The sequence below is a fragment of the Heterocephalus glaber genome, unplaced genomic scaffold, assembly GCF_053883595.1.
Source record: "Heterocephalus glaber isolate CG9 unplaced genomic scaffold, H.glaber_assembly_v1.0 deba00000676, whole genome shotgun sequence".
Classification (NCBI taxonomy): Eukaryota; Metazoa; Chordata; class Mammalia; order Rodentia; family Bathyergidae; genus Heterocephalus; species Heterocephalus glaber.
The window spans coordinates 23,762,276-23,786,147 of NW_028258156.1; the positions used below are offsets into that span (position 1 = coordinate 23,762,276).

The following is a 23,872-nucleotide window of genomic DNA, read 5'->3' on the forward strand; positions in this document are numbered from 1 at the left end:
GGTGTCCATTAAATGAATGGATAAACAAAATGTCACATATCTACATGGTGGCTTACACCTGTATCCCAGCACTTGGGAGACTGAGGCAGGAGAACTGCCATGAGTTCGATGCTAGCCTAGTCTACATAGTGAGTTCAAGGCCAGTCTGAGCTATATAGGGAAACCCTCTCTCAAAAAACGAAGCAAAAACCCCCCAAAAAAACAAAACCAAAAAAAGTCGCATATCCATACAATGGGATATCATTTGGTAGTAAAAGGAAATGAAATACTGATATATCCTATACCAGGATGAGTCTTGGACATTATGCTGGTTGCAAAAGACCACTCTGTATGGTTCTATTTAAATGAATCAGCAAGTAGATTAGTGATTTGTTAGGGCTGGTAGAGTTGGAGGGAGATGAGGAGTAATTGCTAGTAGGTGTGGTATTTTTTAGAGCAGTGAAAATTTGTAAATTAGCAGTGATGGTTGCACATCTGAAAAGCATTGAATTGTTTGTTTAAAGGATGAATTATATGATATGTGAATTATTTTTCAATAAAGTTTTTATTAAAGCAGTGATTATAGAGATACGTTTGCTTCCATTAGCATAAATTCTCTCTGGAATGATAGACAGTGGCTGCTTTAGAAAGGAGAGCTATTCCTATGGGGGCCAGAGTGAGAGGGGGATTTTTACTATATCTGTATTGAATTTTATATCATGTGTTTATATTACCTATTTCACAAGTTTAATAATCAAGGTATTAATAGCTTCTTTCCTTCTTGATTCTACTGTGAACAGGTCCTCCAAGGTTTAGATTATCTACACAGTAAGTGCAAGATTATTCATACTGACATAAAGCCAGAAAACATCCTGATGTGTGTGGATGATGCATATGTGAGAAGAATGGCAGCAGAGGCCACGGAGTGGCAGAAAGCAGGTGCTCCTCCTCCTTCAGGGTCTGCAGGTGAGGGAGCTGGGTCTTTGTGTTTCTCTCTGCTTGGGTCACTGTGACCTTCCAGACTTGCCCCCTGAAGGTAATTGAGTCAGACGTGTACAAGTATATTAGGAACTTTTTATAACAGCTTGTTTTCTAGAAATAACTGGATCTTTTTCTTGAGAAGGTGTTCCAGTTAAATCATATTTTAATATTTGAATTGGTTACCTTTGTTCTTCATTAAAATAAGCTGGACATGGCGGCACATGCCTGCAATCCCAGCAGTCTGGAAGGATGAGGCAGGAGGATCACAAATTTGAGGCCAGCATGGGCAATTTAGAGACTTATTAACTAGACCCCATAAAAGGGCTAGAAATGTAGTTTAATTCAGGCCTTCAGTTCAATCCCCAATTACCCCCCACCCCAAGACTTATCTAAATTGGCTGGTGCTTCATCTATACTTGAAGATTTTCTTTTGTGTTGCCCACTTTTCTATGGAGAATATGGAAACCAGATTCTTACAGCCAATCTGTAGTCATCAGAATTATTATAGTTTCAGGTTTTTTAGAATGCAACCTTCTCTTTGGTTATCATAGCTGTATCAGTATGTACTTAAAATTCTAAGAGTGTGGGAAAGAAGACCAAGTGAGATTCAAGTATTAGCATAGAGTTTTATTTCTGAATGGTGGCAGTAAGGCATTGGCTGTGCTTTTGTACTCTTCATGTAACCTGCCCTCTCCCTCGTGTTGTCAGGTAAGCATACAGATGGAAACAGTGGGGCTCCAGAGAGATGTGCACTCACCACATCTCATCTGCTGCAATCAGTGTTATTTAGATCACGGAATCAGTCAGTCAAGCTTTTGATGACGATGATAGGAGTGTAATGTGATTCCAAGAACCATTGCTGCAACTTGCTGTTCTGTTTGATTTAGGTTAGTTGTATAAAACTTGCCAACTAGATTTCAAACACAGATGTCCATCTTCTCATCTAAGTTGTTCATTTAATTGTCTATAAACAAATTTGGTCTGGTGACTAATTTATGAACTGTTCTCCCCTTTTTTGGCCTTTTGAGACAGGGTCTCACTATATATTCGAGGCTGCCCTTGAACTCACTGTGTAGTCTAGGCTGGCCTCGAATTTGTGGTTATCATCTTGTCTCAGCTTCCCAGCTTCTGGGATTATAGGTGTCCACTACTATGCCTGGATCTAATTTTTTTAATTTTGTTTTTGGTATCGGAGATTGAACTCGGGACCTTGCAGTTGTGAGGCAGGTGCCCGGAACCACTGAGCTAAATCCCTGGCCTGCCTGGATCTATTTTTGTTTGTTTTGTTTGTTTTTTTGGTACTGGGGATCAAACTCGGGTCTTTGCGCTTGTGAGGCAGGCGATGGAACCACTGAGCTAAATCTCCAGCCCCCTGGATCTATTTTTAAGAATTGTCACTGACTGGTTTTGAAATGGCTCAGTATGAACAGCTTTTGCTGTGCCCTTTAAGAGTCACTCATTTTTTCTTTTTTTGAGTTGGATAAAGTTCCTCTAGATCCCCATTGTAAAGAAACCCTGTTTTTTTGTTTGTTTTGTTTTTTACGTTTTTGAATTTGATAGCCATTGAAAGGCAGTAGTTCCTGGGTATGGTGGGATAAGCCTATAATCCCAGTTACTTGGAAAGCTGAGGCAAGAGGATCACAAGTTCAAGGCCACTCTCGTGATTTAGCAAGGCCCCATCTCCAACAAATAAGAAGGCTGAGGGTATAGCTCAGTCGCAGAGCATCTCTGGGTTTGATTCCCAGAACATCAGAGAAGAAAAAAAAAATATTTCATTTTGCTATTTGAATTACCTGAAAATATGTATCTGTTTTCTTCTAAACATTCATTTTGTTTTATTTTGTTTTAGTGAGTACAGCTCCACAGCAAAAACCTGTAAGTACTTCTACCTATACTTTTATTCAACCTGTTGAGTGGGACTATTGGGCTTTTCAAATTACAACAGATATGTTAATGTATATTAAATTAAAAGGTAGATGGGCTGGGAATGTAACTCATTGGCGCTGCACCTGCCTGGCAAGTGCAAGGTCCTGAATTTGATCTCTGGTACTGTAAATAAATAAATAGTAGATGTGTTTATAAAGACTCTGTAGCCTTAATTTAAATTGAAAAAGGGCCAGGGATTTAGCTCAGTGGTGGCACCACCTGCCTGGCAAGCACAAGGTCCCAAGTTCAGTCCCTGGTGCCAAAAAAAAAAAAAAAAAAAAATTGAAATGATCTCTACAGAATTGGAATAATCAAAACTATTGCAAGATCAGTCTTTCTTACATTCCTTCTGGGGGTGAGGGGTGATAAAGTTTGAAGTGTGATTATTCCAAAATCACTTTACATTACTTATTGGCATCCACGTTACCTGGTTTTTTGACACAGTTATCCTAATGTTTTTCTCAGCTAGTTGTTTCTTTTTTGGTACCAGGGATCGAACTTGGGTCCTTGCACTTGCGCAGTAGGCAGTGAAACCACTGAGCTAAATCCCTGGCCCAACTAGGTGTTTACAAATGAGAGAATGTTGCCTATATTGTGGTTCCTTCAGAAAATTGTGTCCAACAAATAGCCCTCACTTTGTAATGGAAGTGCTGGTGTGAGGGGCAGGGAGAGTCGGGCTTCTGGCCTACTAGGTCCCGAGTCACCCAGGATCGCCTCTGGCCTGAGGGCGTGGGTTTCCCAATCCTGTGAAGCTTGGGAGGCTCTCATCCCCAGAATTGTGTATGGCTCCAGGTGATGGCAAACAAAGTCTTTTTTTTTTAAGTTTTTTTAACCCTTTTACTCAGTGTGCTCATTTCTTAAAGTTCATGTTGTCTACATTGAGTATCATTATTGTGGTACCAAGTGGTATAGCAGAGTAACAAAAACTTACTATTTGACAATGAACCTTATTTGATATTGCCTCAGCTCGGAAGAAAACAAAAGTTCATGTTGTCTGGCTGTTGATAACACCTCAGTACATGAGAGCAAAACTTAAGCAGTGCTGCTCACTACTTGTTTTGGCAGGCTTTCCTTTTTTTGGTCAGTTAGGAAGTTAGAATGTGCTACTTTGTGTGTAGGCAAAAGGACCTTCTTGCTTAAAGCTGATTATTTTAGGATATTCATTTTTTCCTAGAGTTTAAATGGTGAAGCCTTGGTGATCTCAGCTATGTCCCTTGAGTGCCAGACCTGATAGTAGACCCAGCACCTGATACGAGCCAGTACTGCTTTCTCTTCTACCAAAATCCTAACCACAAAGATGGATCTTCTGTCTGGGATTACAAATTTCATTCAGTATGATGTGAAAAATTAGCATTTGTTGTTTTCCGTGCTACCAGCACTTGTACTGTGATGTGGTTCTTTAAAAAGAGCAAACTGACCTATGATGTTTTCTTAACATGTTGTAGATAGGAAAAATATCTAAAAATAAGAAGAAAAAGCTGAAAAAGAAACAGAAGAGGCAGGCTGAGTTATTGGAAAAACGCCTGCAGGAGATAGAAGAATTGGAGCGAGAAGCTGAAAGGAAAATAATAGAGGAAAACGTCAGCTCTTCTGTACCTTCCAATGAGCAAGATGATGAATTCTGCACAGAGGTGAAACTAAAAGCAGGATTAGAGGAGACGGCTGAGGAAGAGACCGCAAAGGACAATGGTCAGTGGGACCTGGAGATGGGGCTGTTGGGACCCCAGGCTCTGCATAGATAGGGACCAGCTGGGTCACCACATAGGATGGCTTTGTGCTGCTGCTTCAGATATGATGGAGTCCCCGCCTTTCCTTATTTGAGGAATATGGGAAACAGCCTGTGCTTTATTTACAGTGTACATACCAGGCGTATGCTTACATTTCTGAGTAGTTTTCAAAAAATGATAGTGCCTGAGAAACACTGTTTCTGTCATGCTAACAATGGCCTGTCCTTTATTTAGTGATAAACCTTTTGCCTAACGGTACTGCATCATAAACCTTTTTCCTGTAGGAAAGGGTAGAAATCCAACTTTATTTATAAAAATATTTTTCCCAAAAGTGCTTTTTGTTTCTTTTTTTATTAGTATATGTTTGTGATACATTACATTAATTGGTCCAAAAGCGCTTTTTTTTTGAGATAGGGTTTTGCTATGTAGTGCAGACTGGCTTTGAACTCACTGTGTAGTTTAGGCTGAGCTTGCACTTGCAGTGATCCTTCTGCCTTAGCCTAGTGAATTCTAGAATTACAGGCATGCACCTCTATACCTGGCTTCCCAAAAGCTTTTCCCAAGAAGAGTAGACTGCTTGTTAAATAAGTAAAAAATAAGATTTAGAACACCTGAAGGTTTTACTCTGAGAACTGGGAGGTATTGACTTTGTGGTACATAAATGAACCATATTAGAGTGTATCATGTTGAGGGAGGTTAGTGCCTAGTGCCTCTTCTTGAGGAGAATAACAAGTCCTAATTGCTACCCTGTCAACTTTTTAAGGTGAAGCTGAAGACCAGGAAGAGAAAGAAGATGCTGAGAAAGAAAATGTTGAGAAGGATGAAGATGATGTCGATCAAGAACTTGGGAACATAGACCCTACATGGATCGAGTCACCCAAAACAAATGGCCATATTGAGAATGGCCCATTCTTACTGGAACAGCAGCTGGAAGATGAAGAGGATGATGAAGATGACTGCCCAAATCCCGAGGAGTATAACCTTGATGAGCCAAATGCAGAAAGTGATTACACATATAGCAGTTCCTATGAACAATTCAATGGTGAATTGCCAAACGGACAGCATAAGATTTCAGAGTCCCAGTATCCAGAGTTTCCCACCTCATTGTTTTCTGGGCCTTTAGAACCTGTGGCCTGCGGCTCTGTGCTTTCCGAGGGATCGCCACTTACCGAGCAGGAAGAAAGCAGTCCTTCCCATGACAGAAGCAGGACGGTTTCAGCCTCCAGTACTGGGGATTTGCCAAAAAGTAAGTGTTCTTTCCCACCCACTGTCTGCTTCCATTGGCCCAGAGCTGTGTTGTGGATGGGTGCTGCTAAAGAATTGGCTGAAGGTGGTGAAGCTGCGTACACTAACCATTTTCATTTTCTTGCTTTTATACTCATGAGCAAGTAATGTGCTTTAAAAATACTCTGTGTGGGCTGGGGATTTAGCTCAGTGGTTCCACTGCCTGCCTTGCAAGCACAAGGACCTGAGTTCGATCCCTGGTACCAAAAAAAATAAAAATTAAAAAAAAAATTAAAAATACTCTGTGACACTAGGCTTTCTCTTACTCTGTGTATATGAAACCTCATTTCTGAGCTTTTTTCATTCTTGATTTAGTCAGTGACATCAAACATTTGCAAAAACCCTCTAGTTCTAACAACGTTGTAGCTTTCACCCCTTCCATCTGATAGTGTTACATTTAGTTTCCTTTGTTTTCTGTTCAAGAGAACATCTGCTTGTTTTCTCTTCAAGAGAACATCTGCATGTTCTTTGGCACTTTGAGAAAGAAGTATTGTGATTTAGCTTGACAGTTGTCCCAGATTCTAGAACCCTGCTATTGATAACTGGCCCAGGATGTAATGGCATGGATTTAAACATATGCTGGATTGCAGATTGGATCTTGTGCTCTTGTCTACCTGAGGCCGTCTTATTGCGAACTCTTATTTTGGGAGTGCCACATGGAAAATTCCACATGGCTGGTTTCAGTAAGTGAAAACTAGGCGTCACCATTGGTTTCTATTCTGGCCCCTAATGAAAAAGCTCAGAAACCACCTCTGCTCCCTCTGCTGATAAGAGTACTTAACCCACAGTGAGTAATTAATGGGGGACCCCTGCGAGTAGCCCAGGAAATTCTGCAGCCCCTTCCATTGTGCAGGCCATTGACCTGTACCTGAGACAGGCCAAGCCAGCTGTAACTAATCATCCTAGTGTGTTTCTTTCACTTAGCAGGGCATGGTTAGGTCCAGTGAACTGTACCCTCTCCACATTTACTGCTGCAGTGATAGTTCCATTTTTACCTTATTTATAGACTCATACAGAAAATAATTTACAAGGTACCTTTTTCGTTATTTTCCAAGTGGCAGCTTGGGGTAGTGGCTTTAGATATATGATATATGAGATTAAATCCCAGCTCAAAACTTAATAGCTATATGGGACTTTCATTTTGTAACCTCCCTGAGCCTCAGTTTCTTCCTCTATCTAAGGAAAGAAATAGCTACCTCTACGTTGAATAAAATATTATAGATAAAGGGGCAACCCACTTTCTGGTCCCCCTTCTGTCTCTCTTAGAAGCTATCTTTCTCTCAATAAAGTCTTCCTGCTCTTAAAAAAAATACTATAGATAAACACATAATGTAGTATCTATGAAATTTCTGTTAATGTCTTGTAGTTGCTACAAACTGAGCAAGGGGCACATTTACTACTGGTCTGCTGTGTTAGAATCTGGGGCCCAGGCAAGTGAGAAAGTTCAGCAAAGTCACTTGCTAGTATCTCGTGAAATCCTGAGCACAGGCTCCTGGCTCCTGACTCCGGGTCTAGCTTTGGTCAACACATTATTATTCAAACTGGGAAAGTAGAGTAGGTATAAGTTTAGGCCTGAAAAGAAAAATTTCTCACAGAAAAAGAAAAATAGAGGAAAATTTAAAATTGTGGTAGTTGAGCTGAGCGTGGTGGCACACAACTGTATTCTTGGCACTAGGGAGGCTGAGGCAGGAGGATTGCTGCAAGCTCAAGGCCAGTCTGGACTGCATAGTGAGCTCAAAGCAAGCCTAAACTACATAGTGAGACCCTTTCTCAAAAAAAAAAACAACAGAAAGAAGAAGGAAAAAAAATGATGGTGGATGAATAAATGGGTGATAAGAGAAAATGTTCTAATTTAGGCAAGATGTAAAATCTTTCTGAGACAGATGAACTCATTGTGTTGCTTGTTTGTGGAATGCTTGCACCCCGCCAGGAAGCAGGCACCGTCTCTCGATGTGTGTGAGGCTGTGACCGAAAGCCTGTGCCCGCCTCTGCTTCCCAGGCCTCACTCTGTCCTGCCAAACCTCTGAGCAGTGTCCTGGTCTTCTTCAGGCATCTTACTTGTTGGTGTCCCCCTGATCTCTGGTCTTAGCCCGTTCTCCTGACACTTGGCAGTTTCTTTCCCCCGACCAGCACCAGCCCATGGTTTCTGTGGCCTTCTGAGTGGCCTTGATGGCCCGTCCCTCCCTGTTCACTCAGTCAGTGCCTGCTGAGTCCCAGCAGTGTGCAGACCCTGTTGTGGGTGCTGGGAGTCCCTGCCCATGGCTGGGTTCCCCAGGGGTGTGATGTGCTCTGGGAGTAGCAGGCCTTGGGCAAGGGTACCCGCAGGCTCCTAGACAGGTCCTGATCCTCGGCGTGTTGCTGGCCAGACGTTCTGGTCAGCTCTCCTGTGCTGGAGGGCTACTTCCCCAACAGCTTGTGTGACAGCTCCTACTCCAGGTCACGGGGACTTCAGATTTAACACTCAAAACCAGGATATCTTACCCTGCCAGCTAGCTAAATGTGCAATGTCCCCTGGTCTTCCTCAGTCCTCTTCTTTCCCTTTGCACCCGGAAATTATCACATCCAGCCATCGGAGCTTGCTAACCAAGAGGGCCTTGATGGTCTCTCAGCTCTGTGCTCTCTGGTTGTCGGCCCTCCTGCCTTCTGACTGATGCTCCCAGTTGCTTCAAGAGCGTTTTTGTAAGAGTGCGGATCAGATCATTTTACTCTACAGCTCCCCTCAGCCTCAAGCACTCAATCTCCATAGCAGGGCGTTTGCGTCCATGAGGAACCAGCACCATCTGTGGAAGTGCAGGAAGGGATTGTTAGCTTATCTTTGTATTTTTAACAAATATTTTGAAAGAATAAAACAGTAAAAAACTCTGTGTTTTACACAGGTCCCATGTTAACGTTTTGCCACATCATCATCATCATCATTATTATTATTATTATTATTATTATTATTATTATTATTGTGGGGAGGGCAGTATGGACTTGTGCTACATCCCTGGCCCATTTTGTAGCTTTGTTTTGTTTTGTTTTTTTGTACCGGGGATCGAACTTGGAACCTTGTGCTTGCAAGGCAGGCAGCAGAACCACTGAGCTAAATCTCTGGCCCTGTAGCTTTGTATTTTAAGACAGGGTCTCATTAAGTCACTCAGATGCCCAGGCTAGCCTTGAGCTTGAGATCCTCCTGCCTCAGGCCTTCCAGAGTGCTGGGATTACAGGCCTACAGTATTAGGCCAAGCTTATAAATTTACTTTATACTGAAACTGCATGCTATAACTGTAGATATAAAGATACTTCGGCATCCCCTGCAAGATGAGTTAGGACATTTCTCTGTCATACTTATCACTATCATATGTAAGAATATATATTACATTTATAATATGTATTACTATTCATCACATATTCAGATCTCAGTAGTTCTAAAATTTTCCCACTTCCAGGATAAAACTAAAAGCCCAGACCTTCCTGAAATCTTCCCACTTACTTGGTGGAAGCAGAGAACATTTGCAGGCTTTTCTTTTTGGAAGGGAGACATTGCCAGTTTGTTGTTTGTTTTTGCATTATTAGTGGGAAGGGAGAGCAGTGGCAGATCATCACAGGTGTGCCTCAATGAGAGGAGGTGATCTGATTCCCAGCACAGCCAAATTGGAATGATTCTGCAGCAAGCGAGTGTCCCTGTGTTGCTGTGGGCCTCGTGGAGTGTTGCAGGCAGTTCCTGAACACAAAAGCTATCACACTGAGAAGAGAAATCAGAAATACAAGCAGAATCTCTTTTCCCTCCTGTTGTGTTCTTATGCAATTAAATTATTGAGATAAATTACCTGGTATCATTTAGAACACATTGTGAGTAGAATAACTATTTACAAACCTGGACCAGGAGGATAATAGCATGTCACCAAAGAGATTTTGCTCACTGAACACAAATGAGGGATATTTAATACAAAGAAACTGTATCTAAATGTGTGGTGATAAGTGTCTCTGACAGTATACTTCCTCTAGCATAATTGAATTACAAAGCTCCTGGGAGGTGTTTTTAAAATCAACAGCTAGGAGTAGGTGGCAGATTACAGATGAGCTCTTTCACTTGAGTACCTTCAGATAACAGCCAACTCACTTCCCATTCTCATGGAGAAAAAGAAAGCAGATCTTCCTGGAGTTCAGGGGGCCACAGGATGTCTAACAGGGTCCCCTCTTCCCTGAGTTGTGTGCAGGGGACCCTGGGCACCCACACCTTTCTGCCTGCCTGCTGGTCCTCCACTTTGCTCGTAGGGCCGCTCAGCCGGTCACAGCACCAAATGCCATGCAGACTCTCCTGCTTGTTTTTGGGTTTTGTTCCTTTGGGAGGAGTGGTTCCTTCCCCTTTCCTCTTTCCTGAAAATAGCTTGGGATTTGTCATTTCCAGTCTTGAAATTTGTAGGTATAGAAACCTAGATTTGAGCGCAGTTCTGCATGTTTCAAATTCCTGCTGACGGTTCTTGGTTTAGTATCAGGAGGGATTCATCTAGCCATTTTTGGTGTGGTCCATTTCCCCATTGGAAGTCAGCATTTTTATGCCTATTCCAGAGCACTGTTCTGACCCCTTACACATTTTGCCTTCTCTTGTGGGTCTCTCTGCTGCTTTCTTTCTCCTAATCTTCCAGATGCCTTTGGTTTTTCCTCAGCTCAAACCTTGCCTTCAGCGAGGCCCCACAGTAGATCAGCACCCTTATACAAAGGGACGCAGGCATAGGGCAGATGGGAAGAGGAGCACATCTTGAGAACTAAAACACGGGCAGAATTCTTCCAGCACTGTGGGACACAAGGCTGGCCTGGCCTTGCTGCTGTCCCCTTTGCTAAGGTCAGCAAGGCTGGCCTGTCTTCCTGCGTGGGGAGTGCCAAGGAGTGGGCCTCCTCGAGCCCTGGGGGAGCACAGTTCCGTGTGCCCTGAAAGAGGTTTAGGTCACGCTAGCAGTGCCCAGCTTTGAGTGAGCAGAGGGACCCTACAAGTGGCTGTCTGGATGGATGTTCTGTGTTGAGCAAACTTTTCTGCTTAATCTGTAAGTACTATTTCACAATTGCTTCTGTAATCAAAGCCACAGTTACATTTGAACCTCACCAGAAATCTGCTCATGTGGCAGATTGTGGTTGGTGGTGAAGATGCTAACCTGGTCTCAGGCCTCCATTCTGGACCTCACCACCTTCTTTGTCAGCTCCCCACTGGCCAACTGCACTTGATAACCAAACCATGGTTTGGACTTACCTAGGAAGTTGTAGCTCGGGAACCGTGAGGCCCTGACTTTTGCCTGCAGTGGAGATTCCCTTGGGGCCACCCTGAAATTGATGAGTGACCTGAGTATGTGACAAGTTCACATGTGATCTCAGAGGTTGCCTTTACGCCCCAGGCCAACGAAGGAGACCTCTGGAGTCTTTCTTGGCCAAAACTAAGCCACAGTAGATTAGTCCCCACCTTGAATTTGTGTTAATCAGCTGTTGTCCCACACTCGGTGTGCTTGTGTTCCGCCCATGCTTCAGGAGCCTTGGGCGCCTCAGGCTCAGGGGCTTGGGGACCAAGTGGTGAGCTGTGCCTGGGGAGTTGAGCTGGTGGCTGCATTCTGTGCACCTCCCTGTCCTTGGCAGTGATGCCGTCAGGGAGTGGGCTCTGATCAGATGAGGGGCACCCCGAGATGTGGACCGGAGACCCCCCCCCAGGGCTGACCTGGAGGATGAGAGGAGGAGGGGTGGGGAGTGTCCTCTGGGCAGTCCAGGTCACTCTCCGTGTGGAAACATTTCCAGAGTTGGAGACAGAAGACATTGAATTTTGTCGAGTTCAGCTGAGCAAGATTCTGGGTCCATATGATTCCAGGTCCTTTTTGCGCTTCTACAAAAGGAGGTTCTGTACCTGGCAGACATTGTGTGCCATGGGGACCCCTCGACTCAGTCACTAACTCTCCTGCTGTTTGCCCATCCAGCAAAGACCCGGGCGGCCGACTTGTTGGTGAACCCCCTGGATCCTCGGAATGCAGATAAAATTAGAGTAAAAATTGCTGACCTGGGAAATGCTTGTTGGGTGGTAAGTACAGTTTTCTTTCTAAAACATGCTGTTCATGACTTACACCTGATGGCACACACCTGTAATCCCAGCACTAGGGAGGCTGAGGCAGGAGAATTGCCATAAGTTTGAGGCCAGCCTTGGCACCATAGTGAGTTCAAGGCCACCCTAAACTGTCTCAAAACAAAAAACAAAAGAACATGTTGGTCATGATTCTGTGGGAGAAGACATTTTCCCTTTCCTAATACCTGTATTCCTCTGTGGTAATGCCTGTGTTCCTTTCCAGCATAAACACTTCACCGAGGACATCCAGACGCGTCAGTATAGATCCATAGAGGTGCTGATAGGAGCAGGCTACAGCACACCTGCAGACATTTGGAGCACAGCGTGCATGGTAAGGGCGGCGGGGCTCTCGTCCATGTTCTCTGTCTCTCGGCTCTTCCCTTCTGCACTCCTGGTGGGGAGGAGGGCTATGGAGGGGCATGGGCTCAGCTTTCCAAACGTGAAGCTCAGCCACCCAGGTCTGTGTCTCTTGGGTCTTAGGGCAAGAGGAACGCTCCTCACATGGGCCCTGCCATCATGCTGTTTGGGCCGGTCCTCGTGAGTGATGGGTGCAGCCCAGCGCCCTGAGGGTCACTCACTGTGCCACACAGACTTCACAGAATTGCTCTTGATCCCTGAACGCAGACAGCTTGTGTGGGGCTTCCCTCTCACCTGGGCCCAGAAGGCAGAAAGGAGACTGCCACTCTCAGGAGGGTTGTCCGAGGCCAGGAGGTGAGCGCTCTGCTCTGCTGGGTTGGCTAGAAATGTGGCCTCCTTCTCTGCTTGCTGGCCGGAAGGGATTCCTATAGGCCAGTGAGCAGTCCCTCTTTGTAAAGCAAAACCTAGAGAGGATTCGGGTTGCTCATGGGACTTGCAGTCACTTCTGAGACAGCCACCGACACGTCGTACTCAGACTGAGTTTCTTGTAGAAAGCATGAGGTGCTTTCCTGGGGCCGCAGAGCACGGCTCCTTTCCCCTGTGCATCCCGAGTTCAGTGTCCAAACTCCCCCAGTGCACCTTCGTCCCTTGCTGCTCACCTGTGAATTAATAAACACGAATGGTCCTTCATCCCTTCTCTCTCACCCTGTTCACTGGCTCGTTGGGCTCCTTCCTTGCCTTCATTAGGCTTTCCTGTTGCTGCTGTGCTAGAGAAGGTGGGGTGTGCACATGTGGCATTGTGTGGAGTGTCACATTTGTGCGGTTTCCTGTCCTCTGGTGCCTGAAGAAACAGCTCCCATGTGCAGCTTGTGGCACCTTCTCCCAGACAGAAGCCACACAGAGTGAATGTGAGTTTTCTGTTGTTGGGAGGTTGACAGTTCTTTTGAGTACACTGTATTGTTTTGTTCCGTAATGTGAAGTAAAAGCATTGTTTCAAGCAGATAGTGTCAGACAATATGAGAAAAAGTAGATGTTTTGTGTCTCCAAGGTAGCATGATCTGAGGCAGTAGACAGGGCCAAGTAGATCTGAAACACTTTAGTCCCTTACTGCTCTGGGAGATAATGCCAGATAATTTTAAATTATTAGAAATGTAGCTTTTCAGTGAGTTTCACAAGCCAGCTCCCTGCCTTTCGAGGCGTGGAGAGGCAGGTGTGGTGGGCACTTTGAACTTGGAGACTGCTGTGTGGAAGACCCAGACCCGGCCAGCGGCAGGGGAGTGTCCCTTCTTGAGGCAGCGGCCCAAGCGGCACTGTCCCCCACAGCACAGAAGGCCGCACATCAGGGCTGCCCTGAATTAGGCTCTGAAAACTCTTTGAACTCTGAAGTCTTGTGCTTCTAATTTTGGATATTAAATTTGGTGATGTAACCAGAAAAATAGGACAGAATCACAGATGTGTAGGGATAGTGGTAGAGCTGTCACTACAGTCTGAGGCGAGGCTGTCTGTCTTGTCCCCGCACACCAGCCCCTTATCTGCCAGTGCTGTTATGTGGTTGTGTTTACCCGAGAGTCCGTTACTGAAGCCCATGGAAAAGCAGGCTCTGTCCCCTTCCTCTGTGTGCAGGGGCCTCCCCTGGCACCACAGCAGCTGCCTACGGGTTTCTTTCTGACCAGGTGGCTTTAAGAAGGGGGCAAGCCCTCATTCCTTGCCCTTGAAGGCTCCAGCTGGGAGTTCTCTCCACATTGCATTACATGAAATTGGACTTCTTAATACAAAACTTCAACAAAGCCTTAGGTTGTTCTTGGTGGTTGTGTTAGTTACTTTTCTCTCGTTGCTGAAACAATATTCCTGGACACCAAAAGTTAAAGGGGAAAGGGTTTGTTTGGCGCACAGTTTGTAGAGGTTTCAGTCCACAGTCGGCTGGTTCCAAGACAGGGATGGCAAACAGGCCTTGCCGAGGAGAAACAACATGGCCCACACAAGGTAGCAAAGGGGACAAGAGAATTTAACAGGATCTTTTTGCCCCTTTTATCTTACTCAAACTACTGGGATTAGGGTGGTGCCAAACCACTCACTCACGTGTAGTGGTTTACTAATCACAGCCCTTAACCCCAGCAACACACATGCCAGGTTCAACTAATTCTGAGAAAGTCCCACCTCATCTGCATGAGGCTTTGGGGGGACATCTAAACACAAGCCACAACAGTGGTAAAGCCTACTGTCCTTCCAAGCATTACGAACAGCATCGAGTCAGAGAGGTGTCACTGCACATGGTGATGGGGGGCAGCTGGTGCCCCTGCTGTTATCAAGGCTGGTATTTGCACTCTGGAGCTGGAGCGCAATAGAATGAGGCAGTTGTTGGGTCTGTTTTCCTTTTTCGTGGGCTCTGGGCCTTTCCAGACATAGCTGAGTAGCGTGTGACCTTGGAGTCTTCGTGGGCTGAGAAGTTGTTCCTCCACATTCATGACTCCTAGCCCCCAGTAGGTAGCTTTGTATGGACTCCTTGGAGAGTCCGGTCAGTGCCACACAACCCTGAAAGACAAGCTTCACCAAACTTCACCACAGGGCACATCGCTATTTATTCAGAACTAGGTGCTTTGATACAGGAAGGCATTTCAGGAAATAGGCCTCTGACCTCCCAAGAACCCGAGAACAGACTTTGTTTCAGGGGAAAGCTCCCTGAAGGGACTGGGCTGAGCCCAGAAGGATGAATCCAGGCATTAAAAAAATAATAATAATGTTTATTTGGAAGTAACTTGTTAAGGGCAGTGATGCTTCATATTTTCGTAGCTGCCAGCATGAAAGCATTTTGTGAAATACACAGCCCCGAGATATTCATTGTAATACGTGTTGACCCTTTTGCCTGTGTCATATTAAGAAAACTAGTCATGTTCCAAGGATCTAGGAGTTTATCTTCCCTCTTGCTTTTTAAAAAAATCATTATGTTGATAGACTTCTTTAAGCATCTTGTTGGAAATACATGGGATTTGACCTGTTCTTTTTTAATTTTGAAAACATAGTATTTGAAGCTGGGCATAATGGCACACACCTGTAATTCTACACCGTGGGAGGTCAAGGCAGGAGGATTGCAAGTTTGAGCCCAGCCAGGGCAACTTAGTGACTTAGCAGGATCCTGTCTCAAAATCAGAAAATAAAAAAAAAAAGAGAGGACTGGGAATGTAGCTCAGTATGAAAGCCCTGGGTTCAATCCCCAGTACTACAAACAAAACACAACCAAAAAAATCACAATAGTTTTGGTCAGCAGGGCAATAGCACTTGCTGTCTCTCTGTACTGATACCACATTAAACTCAGAGCCTTGAGACTTGGCAGGCTGAGGGGATGCAGGTGTACCTGGGGAAGCAGTTCTCCTCCACATCCTCAGGAGCACCTGCCAGATGCTCTGCTCTGTCGTGCCTGGGGAGAGGAAGAGGGTCCTTTTGGTTCTAGGATTTCTTTTGCTTGAATCAGAAATGAGTGAAGCGAGGAGACTCTGAAAGTATCCTTGATGACTAATACACAAGGATTGTTGCCCTGAGAAAGCAGCATTGTCTGCCACGCAAGGCCTGCTCTGCATGCTGGAGAGGGCAGGCCCTGGGTGCAGACGGGCCTGGTAGGCTCCTGGACTGACCTCATGTGGCCACCTGGCCTGTGCTCAGAGCTGTGGTTCTGCTTCCTGCGGCATAAAGAGAACACACACTGCTTACATCTTCCATGAGAAGAGATGTAAAAATATCCAGGAGCGTCTTTGAACTCTTTGGGAGAAAGAATAAAGAAGAGATTGAGCTGTTTTAGGAGGTGCTTTGGTTTGCTTGAGAGCCTCAGAAAATGTAGGTCCCCAGGGGAGCGAGTGCTGGCTTAGGCAGTCTGTGGAGCTCAGCGTGTTGTCTTTGTGTCCTAGGCATTTGAGCTGGCAACTGGAGACTATTTGTTTGAACCACATTCCGGGGAAGACTATTCCAGGGATGAAGGTGAGTGTTGCTGCCCATGGAGTACCTCAGGCTGGGGTTGCTCCTCCTTCTGAACTTCCACTTCCAGAGAGTATGATGTTGATTACTGAACCAGAGTCATGTTTTGGTTTTCAATTTCCAAATTCACACACTTTTCCCTTGAGTTTGAAGCCCCTCAGTGTCAGCAAATGGGTAGTGCCCACTTGGCACAGGCAGCTGGGGAGAGCCCTTCGCCCTTCTCCTCCTGGCCTGGCTCAGTGCAGAGCTGGCAGGTGGAGAGCACAGGCACAGTGAGCCTCAGAGCCTCTCCACGGGCCTTTTGTCCACTGAGCTCTTGCCCAGCTTGCTGTCCTCTCTGGGAGCTGAGTTGAAAACCAGGGAATTCAGGCTTGAATTCCTTTTGTAACCCTGACCATCTCCATGCTTACTTGCTTGCAATGCTGGGGAGACTGGGTGAGCTGGTGTCAGTCACCACTGATGCTCCAGATGGTGCCTGAGGCCTGCCAGTCCCATGAGCCTCTGCATGGATGTGCTGCAGACATTGTTGATTTGAATCAATATCTGAGTTTTTACTAATTTTACTTTTTCCCTCTTCTTTTATCCCATCCTTCCCTCTGCCCCTCCCATTCCCATATCCTTTTTTTCTCTCCTCCATAGACCACATAGCCCACATCATAGAGCTGCTAGGCAGTATCCCAAGGCACTTTGCTCTATCTGGAAAATATTCTCGGGAATTCTTCAATCGCAGAGGTAGTACCTCTTCTTTTTGAAAAGCGCCACGATGCAGACAGAAACGGAATAGTAGCTGCTGGTTGCAGCACTAATGGTTTCAAAGGCATTTCTTCTAAATTCCAAAAGCAACCCAGCAGAATTCCTGTGCTGATCCAAAAGTTGACAAGAAGGCCCGAGTTTGGCCTGTACTGCAGTGGCCCTGTGCACTGGCCTCTGCTTGGTGCCTGGAACAGCCAAGTCCTGAGTCCGACCACCTGAGACAAGCCTGTGCCTTTGCTCTTGATCATTCGGGTCGAGCTGTTTCTGTCTGCGCGGGCGGTGGTAGTGCCTGCATGCAGTGTACTGATTAAACTGTCGTGTGTTTCTGTTTTGCTGGCAATGTTTCCCAATGCAGATCACATAGCATTGATCATTGAACTGCTGGGGAAAGTTCCTCGAAAATACGCTATGTTGGGGAAATATTCCAAGGAGTTTTTCACCAGAAAAGGTAACGGTATTTATGCAACACTAATTTTCAGCATAATCCTCTCCCAAAGGGAGAAATTGTGGATTCATGTTTGAGCAGTGAAGAAAGATCTGGAGTTGTACAACTAAGGAAATCTTCCGAAGAAAGTTCTCAAGAAATAATCCTGAATCATCTGGTATTGGTGGGAATAAGAATTTGTAAGACAACAGCCTTCCTAAAGTCATTTTTTCTTCTGCCTCTTACCTCTCTTACTCTAAGCACCAATCTGTGTATTCAGATACTTGTGAAAAGGACTTCAAGTGAGTTTTTGTAAGCAGCTAGAGGAATCTCTCCACTTTCTGTGCCACAGACCCTGTAGTGGGACACAGGCAGCCTCCAAGACTAGGCAAGAAGCTCTGCATCATTATGGCCTAGGAGTTCAGCTTGACTTGCAAATCATGACTCTGCTCATTCCGGCCGGAGATGGCCTGCCCCTGGGAGGACTGGCTGACTTGCCTTGGTCTCGGCCTGTTAGCAGTCGGCTAGTGGTCAGCTAGGAGCCTGGTCTCTTGTGGTGCCTGATGATCTTCAGTGGGGAGAAAGGGGCCAGAGAGAGAGCCGTGGACCTAGCCCTCTTCTCCTTCAGCACCCAGGCAGGCAGGTTTGGCCCTCAGGGCATCTCTTTACACAAGCAATAAAGACAGGGTCCTGAACCCAGGGCTTCATTCATGATAGGCAAGTACTCTACCACTGAGCTACGTCCCCAATCCTTTTAAAATTTTATTTTGAAGCCAGGTGTGGTGCATGCCTGTATCCCAGCACATCCCTGTCTCGTTAAGTTGCCCAGGTTGGCCTTGAACTTCCTCAAGTTCAAGGATCCTCCTCATCCTCTGAAGCCACTGGGGTTACAACAGTCAAGCATCACCGCACCAGCTATACATGAGTTACTGAAAAGCACTTCTCCAAGCTGCACTAGTAGTGCTTTGCCCTGGCCTAGAGCTGTGAGCTCTCAGGGCCACTCTTCTGGGTGCCAGCCTAGAACGAGCAGCTGCACAGCCAGGGCAGTACCTCTCCTCACCCTCTGGGGCAGAGTCCCTCTTCAAAGGACAGGTAGTGGAGTGATGCTTGCTGACCTGGGATCGGACCATGGGTGGTTTCCAGAGATCCACTTGCCCCAGGCCCCCTGAGGTTGTGTAGCCAAGGTCCTTACCAGGTGTTCTTTAGGACCTGGATGTTGTTTGAAGGGGAGCTTTGGAATTAAAGTGCATTTTGCATTGCATCCTTCTTAGTTACAGACTAAAGACATTCTGACTTGGGGTTACTGTGGTAATTAGACTGGTTTTTTCCTCCTTCCTTTTGATGTAAGGGAGAATTAATGATGAGGCCAGAAATCCCCTAAAATGACTGGGGGTTCAATTTAAGTTCTTTTCTGATAATCGTTTTTTTACAATGGCTGTGGTGATCAGAAGGAATTTGGGGTCTTGACAGAAGTCACAACAATAACATTATAAGCAACAAGAACTTGTCATGAAAATAGATTTCCCCATGTCCCCAAAGATGAGGGCAGTGGCTTGTTGAAAGATATGTTTTGGCACATCCCCCAGTGATGGTTGGAAAATCATTGCAGGCAAGAGCACCCCTCACCGGGCTGCATTCTTTTGGCCCATCAATAGCCATTATTTAGTAAAAAATATTTTGTTGAGAATGGAAGTATCAAAGGATATGGTTCAGTGTTTTTTGTTTTTTGTTTTTTGTTTTGGTACTGGGGATCGAACTCAGGACCTTGCGCTTTTGAGGCAGGCGGTGGCACCACTGAGCTACATACCCGGCCCTGGTTCACTTTTTAGAAAGTATCAGATGCTTTGGGATGCATGTGCGTGGCTGTGCACACCGGTATGGGCGCCAGACTGCAGGGCTTCTTAGATGAGTCGCAGATGTCAGAAGGGCCCCCTGCAGAAAGCAACCGTGCCTGCTGAGCCAGGGTGCTGGTGCCTGCTGTGCTCTGCAGTAGAGGAGGGAGGGGGTCCTCAGCTCGGGGAAGGAAGATTTAGGAGATTTTACAAAGATACTTTCATGTTTAATTATCTTTAATATTTGAGCCACGTGTGTCAGACTGTTTTAAATGTATGCCCAGAGTTATGTAAAAGGCAGCAGATTTTCTGATATCTGAAGGAGCAGACATCTTTTGTGGGTGTGTGACCCATATAGGCTGGACATTGTCCCCACCCCATCTTGATTTTCTTGCCTTCACGTTTTAAAAGATTCTCAAGTCATTTTGCAGCTGCATAAATGCCAGGCGTGGGCATCAGAAAAATCTGTGAGCTGTGGGGCGTCCTTGAGGGCCTTGTTGCCTTTGGAACCCCCCCACCCCCAGGAAGGGTTGCCTAGGGTTGAGTCTTCTCAGTGTGAGGTTGACTCTCTGTAGAAATAAAAATAGCTAAGCAAAGTGTCCTCACGCTAGTTAATGAGCCCGAGTGGTTGTGGTGCACAGATAAACTACTTTCACCACAGTTTCATCTTGAAACCTTAATTCTGAGCTTTAAAAAGCCTTGGTCTCTAGCACGCCCAAGGGCCTGGGTTCAATTCCAGGGTGGGTGGCTGAGTGAATGGGTGGGTGTATGGATGGACGACAGAGTTCTTTCTTCTGTGTGATTACACCTTCCTTAGAAGATAAGCTGTCTGAGAACAGCGGCTTGGCCCAGTTTACTGCTTGATGTCCGGGGCCAAGTACATTGGTACCTGGCAGAGAGTAGGTCCAGTTAGATAGGTGCTAACTAAGTTCAAGCACAGGAGCCTGTGTGTGGGCTTTGGTTTGGGAAGCTTTGTGAGCTGGGTGGGGTGAGCACATGTTCCAGTGCACAGCCTGCTGTCTGAGCAGCACTGCTCTCTGCATCCCGTGCTCTCAGCTGGCCCTGTGTGGAGAACACATGATGGAGGGCCCTGCACCTGGGTTACCCAGGAGAGCTGCTGGGCCCCGGAGGCAGAGTCCAGTGACACAAAGCCTAGCAAAGACGTTCTGTGAAATAACAAACCACAGGCCGTGCAAATGGAACTGCTTTGAGTGTTTTAATCATTTCAACATTTAGTACACATAATGCAAAAAGCAATGAAATCATGGCTATAGCAGGTTCAGATAATTTCCATTATGCAAGTTAACTATCCCTTATCCAAAATGCTTGAAACCAAAAGAGCTTCAAATCTCACATTTTGGAATATTTTGCACATGTATATGATGCAATATCTTGAATATTGGACCCAAGTCTAAGCATGAAATTCATATGTTTCATACAAACCTTATATATGTAGGCTGAAGGTTTTACTATTATTTGGTTTGTGGTACTGGGGATCAAACCCAGGGCCTCACACATGCCAAGCACGTGCTCTACCACTGAGTGACATCCCAGTCCCTCTGAGGGTCATTTTAGACAGTAATTTCAGCGTGCCTGCATTTGGACTGCAACTTCCCGTATGAATGAGGTCAGCTGTGGGATTTTCCAGTTGTGGTGTCCTGTTGGCACTCAAAGCATGACCGATTTTGGATTGGGGTGCTTAGCTCTTCCTGTGTGTTCCCATCATCTCCTTTGATTTACTGATGATGAAATGCTTACTTTTACTCCAAGCATTGATACAACTCTGGATGTTGTCTGTGTTGTGCTCGTTTTAAAATAATAACTTCATTGAGATATAATTTGCACACCTTACCTTTGAAAGGTGTACAATTCAGTAGTTTTTAGTATATCCACAGAGTTGAGTAATTATTACTATCATTTAATTTTAGAACATTTTCATTATCAAAAAGGAACCTCGGGGCCAGGGATTTAGCTCAGTGGTTTTGTCGCCTGCTGCGCAAGCGCAAGGACCCGAGTTCAATCCCTGGTACCAAAAAAAAAAGAACCTCGTACCCATTCATGGTCACTCTCCATTTTCTTGACTCTTCACCCACAGCAGATGCTACTTCTGTTTTTGTGGATTTGTCTGTGTTAGATACATCAGACAAGTGGAGTCATACAGTACAGCTTTTGGCTTTCTTATGTGGCTTCTTTTTTTTTTTTTGGTACCGGGGATCGAACTCGAGTCCTTGCGCTTGCGCAGTAGGCGGCAAAACCACTGAGCTAAATCCCCGGCCCAGCTTCTTTCTTGTACTCCATAGCAAGAGTCAGTGCTCCATTCTTCATAGGTAGTGTGGATTTTGTTTATCAGTTTATCAGATGAGGCACAGTTGGTTGTGTCTGCGTTTGGGCTATTGTGCGTAATGTTGATCTGGTATTAATGTGCAGGGTTTTATATGGGCGTATGTTTTCATTTCTCTTGAATGCACACGTTCGATAGTTGAAGTGCAGTTTTCACTTTATATACTTTTCCTGTTCTTATTTGTGCTTTAGGTATCTCACCTAAGAAATCATTACTTTAAGGTCATGACGATTTACTCTTGTCATTTTCTGTCCCCTCCCAATTTAGTCCTGTGTTCCATTTGGAGTTAATTTTTGTGTGTGATGTGAGGTAGGATTTGTGTACATTTTGAGTTCAGATATTTACCTACCTGTACTTTGTCTACCTGCATAGGAATTCATCCATATTTCTTAAATTTGTCTTTGGCTTGGTACTAGTATTTATTAGTAGGTTTCCTTTCTACCTGTATAGTACTGAAATTTAGTTTATATCATGGTTTACTTTATTTTTACCAATATTCATTGAAATACAGTCCCACTATTTGCCCTTATAGTCCTTTCACATGAGTATGAAACCTCATATGCTGCTATGTCTAATTCTGGAACGTAACTTCATGGACAAAATAACCTATTTTCCTTCACAAATCACTAAACGTTCAGTAGAAGTATGATGGAGGTACTTTAAAAGCACTGTACTCATCTGGGACTGGCAAGTACGGTTGCTGTCTCAAGCCTTTATTCCTTCCCTCTTAGCCTCCTTCCTGGCAGTTTTTCTTGCCTTGGTTCAGATGTTTCTCAGCAAGTTTGCAGGCCAGAGGGACGCTGGGGAAAACCCGTGTGCCTTGCTAGCTGAGCTTTTATGTGCATATCTGTGAGAGGGTGGATGTGAGATTGGCAGCTTGTAGTCACAGGAGAAGTTAAACAGTGCGCAGTGTTCGCTAAGGTGGTGGAGCAGGAGCGCTGCTCTCCACTGATTTTAGTCCCCAGCACCACCGAAAAAAAGCTGAAACCCAGCCCTGTCCTGTCCGGTCCTGTCCTTTCTTCTTTTGTAAACACCATGACAATTAAGTGTCTGATTATCTCCAAATTTGTTTAAGTGAGACATAATCTTTGTATATTTTCTAAAGAAAAAATTATCAGAGTAACGAGGAGGGAGTTAATTTTACAGTAGGAGCAAGTAGGAATCGCAGCAGCTGTTTACAGGCCAGGGTTTCTTAGTGTATTGCGCATGAGAATTCAGACGTATTCATGGGATCTGTTTTTACTAGAGAATACCCACAGAATCCAAGGAATCCATGTGTGCTCGCTCTCTGAGACGCCACTCGGTGGCCTTCATGCTACAGTGCTCGTGTGCCCTCCGTGCCTGTATGCATGCTACAGCTATTCTGCATGTTGCATGCTTTACTATTTTAGGCTACATCTTTGCACATAGGGGTTTTTTAAAAATACAAGATTACTTAACCAAAAAAGTATATGTTAGATATTTTAGATTGTTCTTTGCACATATTATCAGTTTACATGTGGCTACTTAGATGTGAATGGTTTTTCATAGCCTGTTATTTTCACCTCTCTCTGTTACGCAGTTAAGATGTCTGTAGTGAGAAAGTTTATCTCTTCACGGAAGGTTGTACAGTCCTTAGTATGCATGGCTTCCACATCCACAAATTCAGCGAACCACAGATCTGAAATACAGTTTTTAAAAATTGCATCTGTACTCAACATGTATAAACATTCTTCCTTGTCATTATCCGCTAAACAATACAATGTAACAAGTATTTACTTAGCATTTACATTGTATTAGGTATTGTGTATAATCTAGAGATGATTTAATATGGAGAAGAGGATATGTGATGTGGAATGTTTGTACACATATACCACGCCATTTTACATAAAGGGCTGAGTGTCCTTGGGTTTGTGTTGTGAGCTGGAGGATTGTACTTGGAACCAATCATTGTGGGTACAGGAGGATCACTGCACTTGTTTGTTTGTTGTGTTTTGAATTTCTCTTGAAAGCTTGAATTTTATCACTGGCAATAAATACTGCTCCATTGATGGGATGGGCCCATTTTGTTCAAGGGGTGGTGGTTTTGTTTTGGTACTGGGGATTGAACCCAGGGCCTTTTGCATGCTAGGTAAGCACCATGCCACTGAGCTGTGGCCGCAGCCTGACTTTACTTAGTCTGGTGCCTGTTAAAGGAACTTGTTAAAAACTACCACCTGCTGGGGATTTAGCTCAGTGGTTCTG

At 45.0% G+C, this 23,872-nt stretch overlaps 1 protein-coding gene across 23 annotated transcripts in view; it reads left to right on the forward strand.

Moving 5' to 3' along the window:
- The window catches only part of Srpk2 (SRSF protein kinase 2), a 235,226-nt gene that overhangs the window by 208,112 nt on the left and 3,242 nt on the right, over positions 1 to 23,872 (forward strand). For 8 of the 23 annotated variants that reach the window (XM_021253945.2, XM_004839697.4, XM_004839699.4 and 5 more), the window contains 9 exons: positions 780 to 945; positions 2,810 to 2,835; positions 4,332 to 4,575; positions 5,377 to 5,859; positions 11,834 to 11,934; positions 12,200 to 12,307; positions 16,233 to 16,302; positions 16,939 to 17,031; positions 17,408 to 17,500. In XM_021253945.2, coding sequence (XP_021109604.1) covers positions 780 to 945; positions 2,810 to 2,835; positions 4,332 to 4,575; positions 5,377 to 5,859; positions 11,834 to 11,934; positions 12,200 to 12,307; positions 16,233 to 16,302; positions 16,939 to 17,031; positions 17,408 to 17,500 — 1,384 coding nt within the window. The remainder of the gene's footprint in view (positions 1 to 779; positions 946 to 2,809; positions 2,836 to 4,331; positions 4,576 to 5,376; positions 5,860 to 11,833; positions 11,935 to 12,199; positions 12,308 to 16,232; positions 16,303 to 16,938; positions 17,032 to 17,407; positions 17,501 to 23,872) is intronic. The other 15 variants (XM_087206521.1, XM_021253943.2, XM_087206515.1 and 12 more) reach the window with 5 other exon arrangements.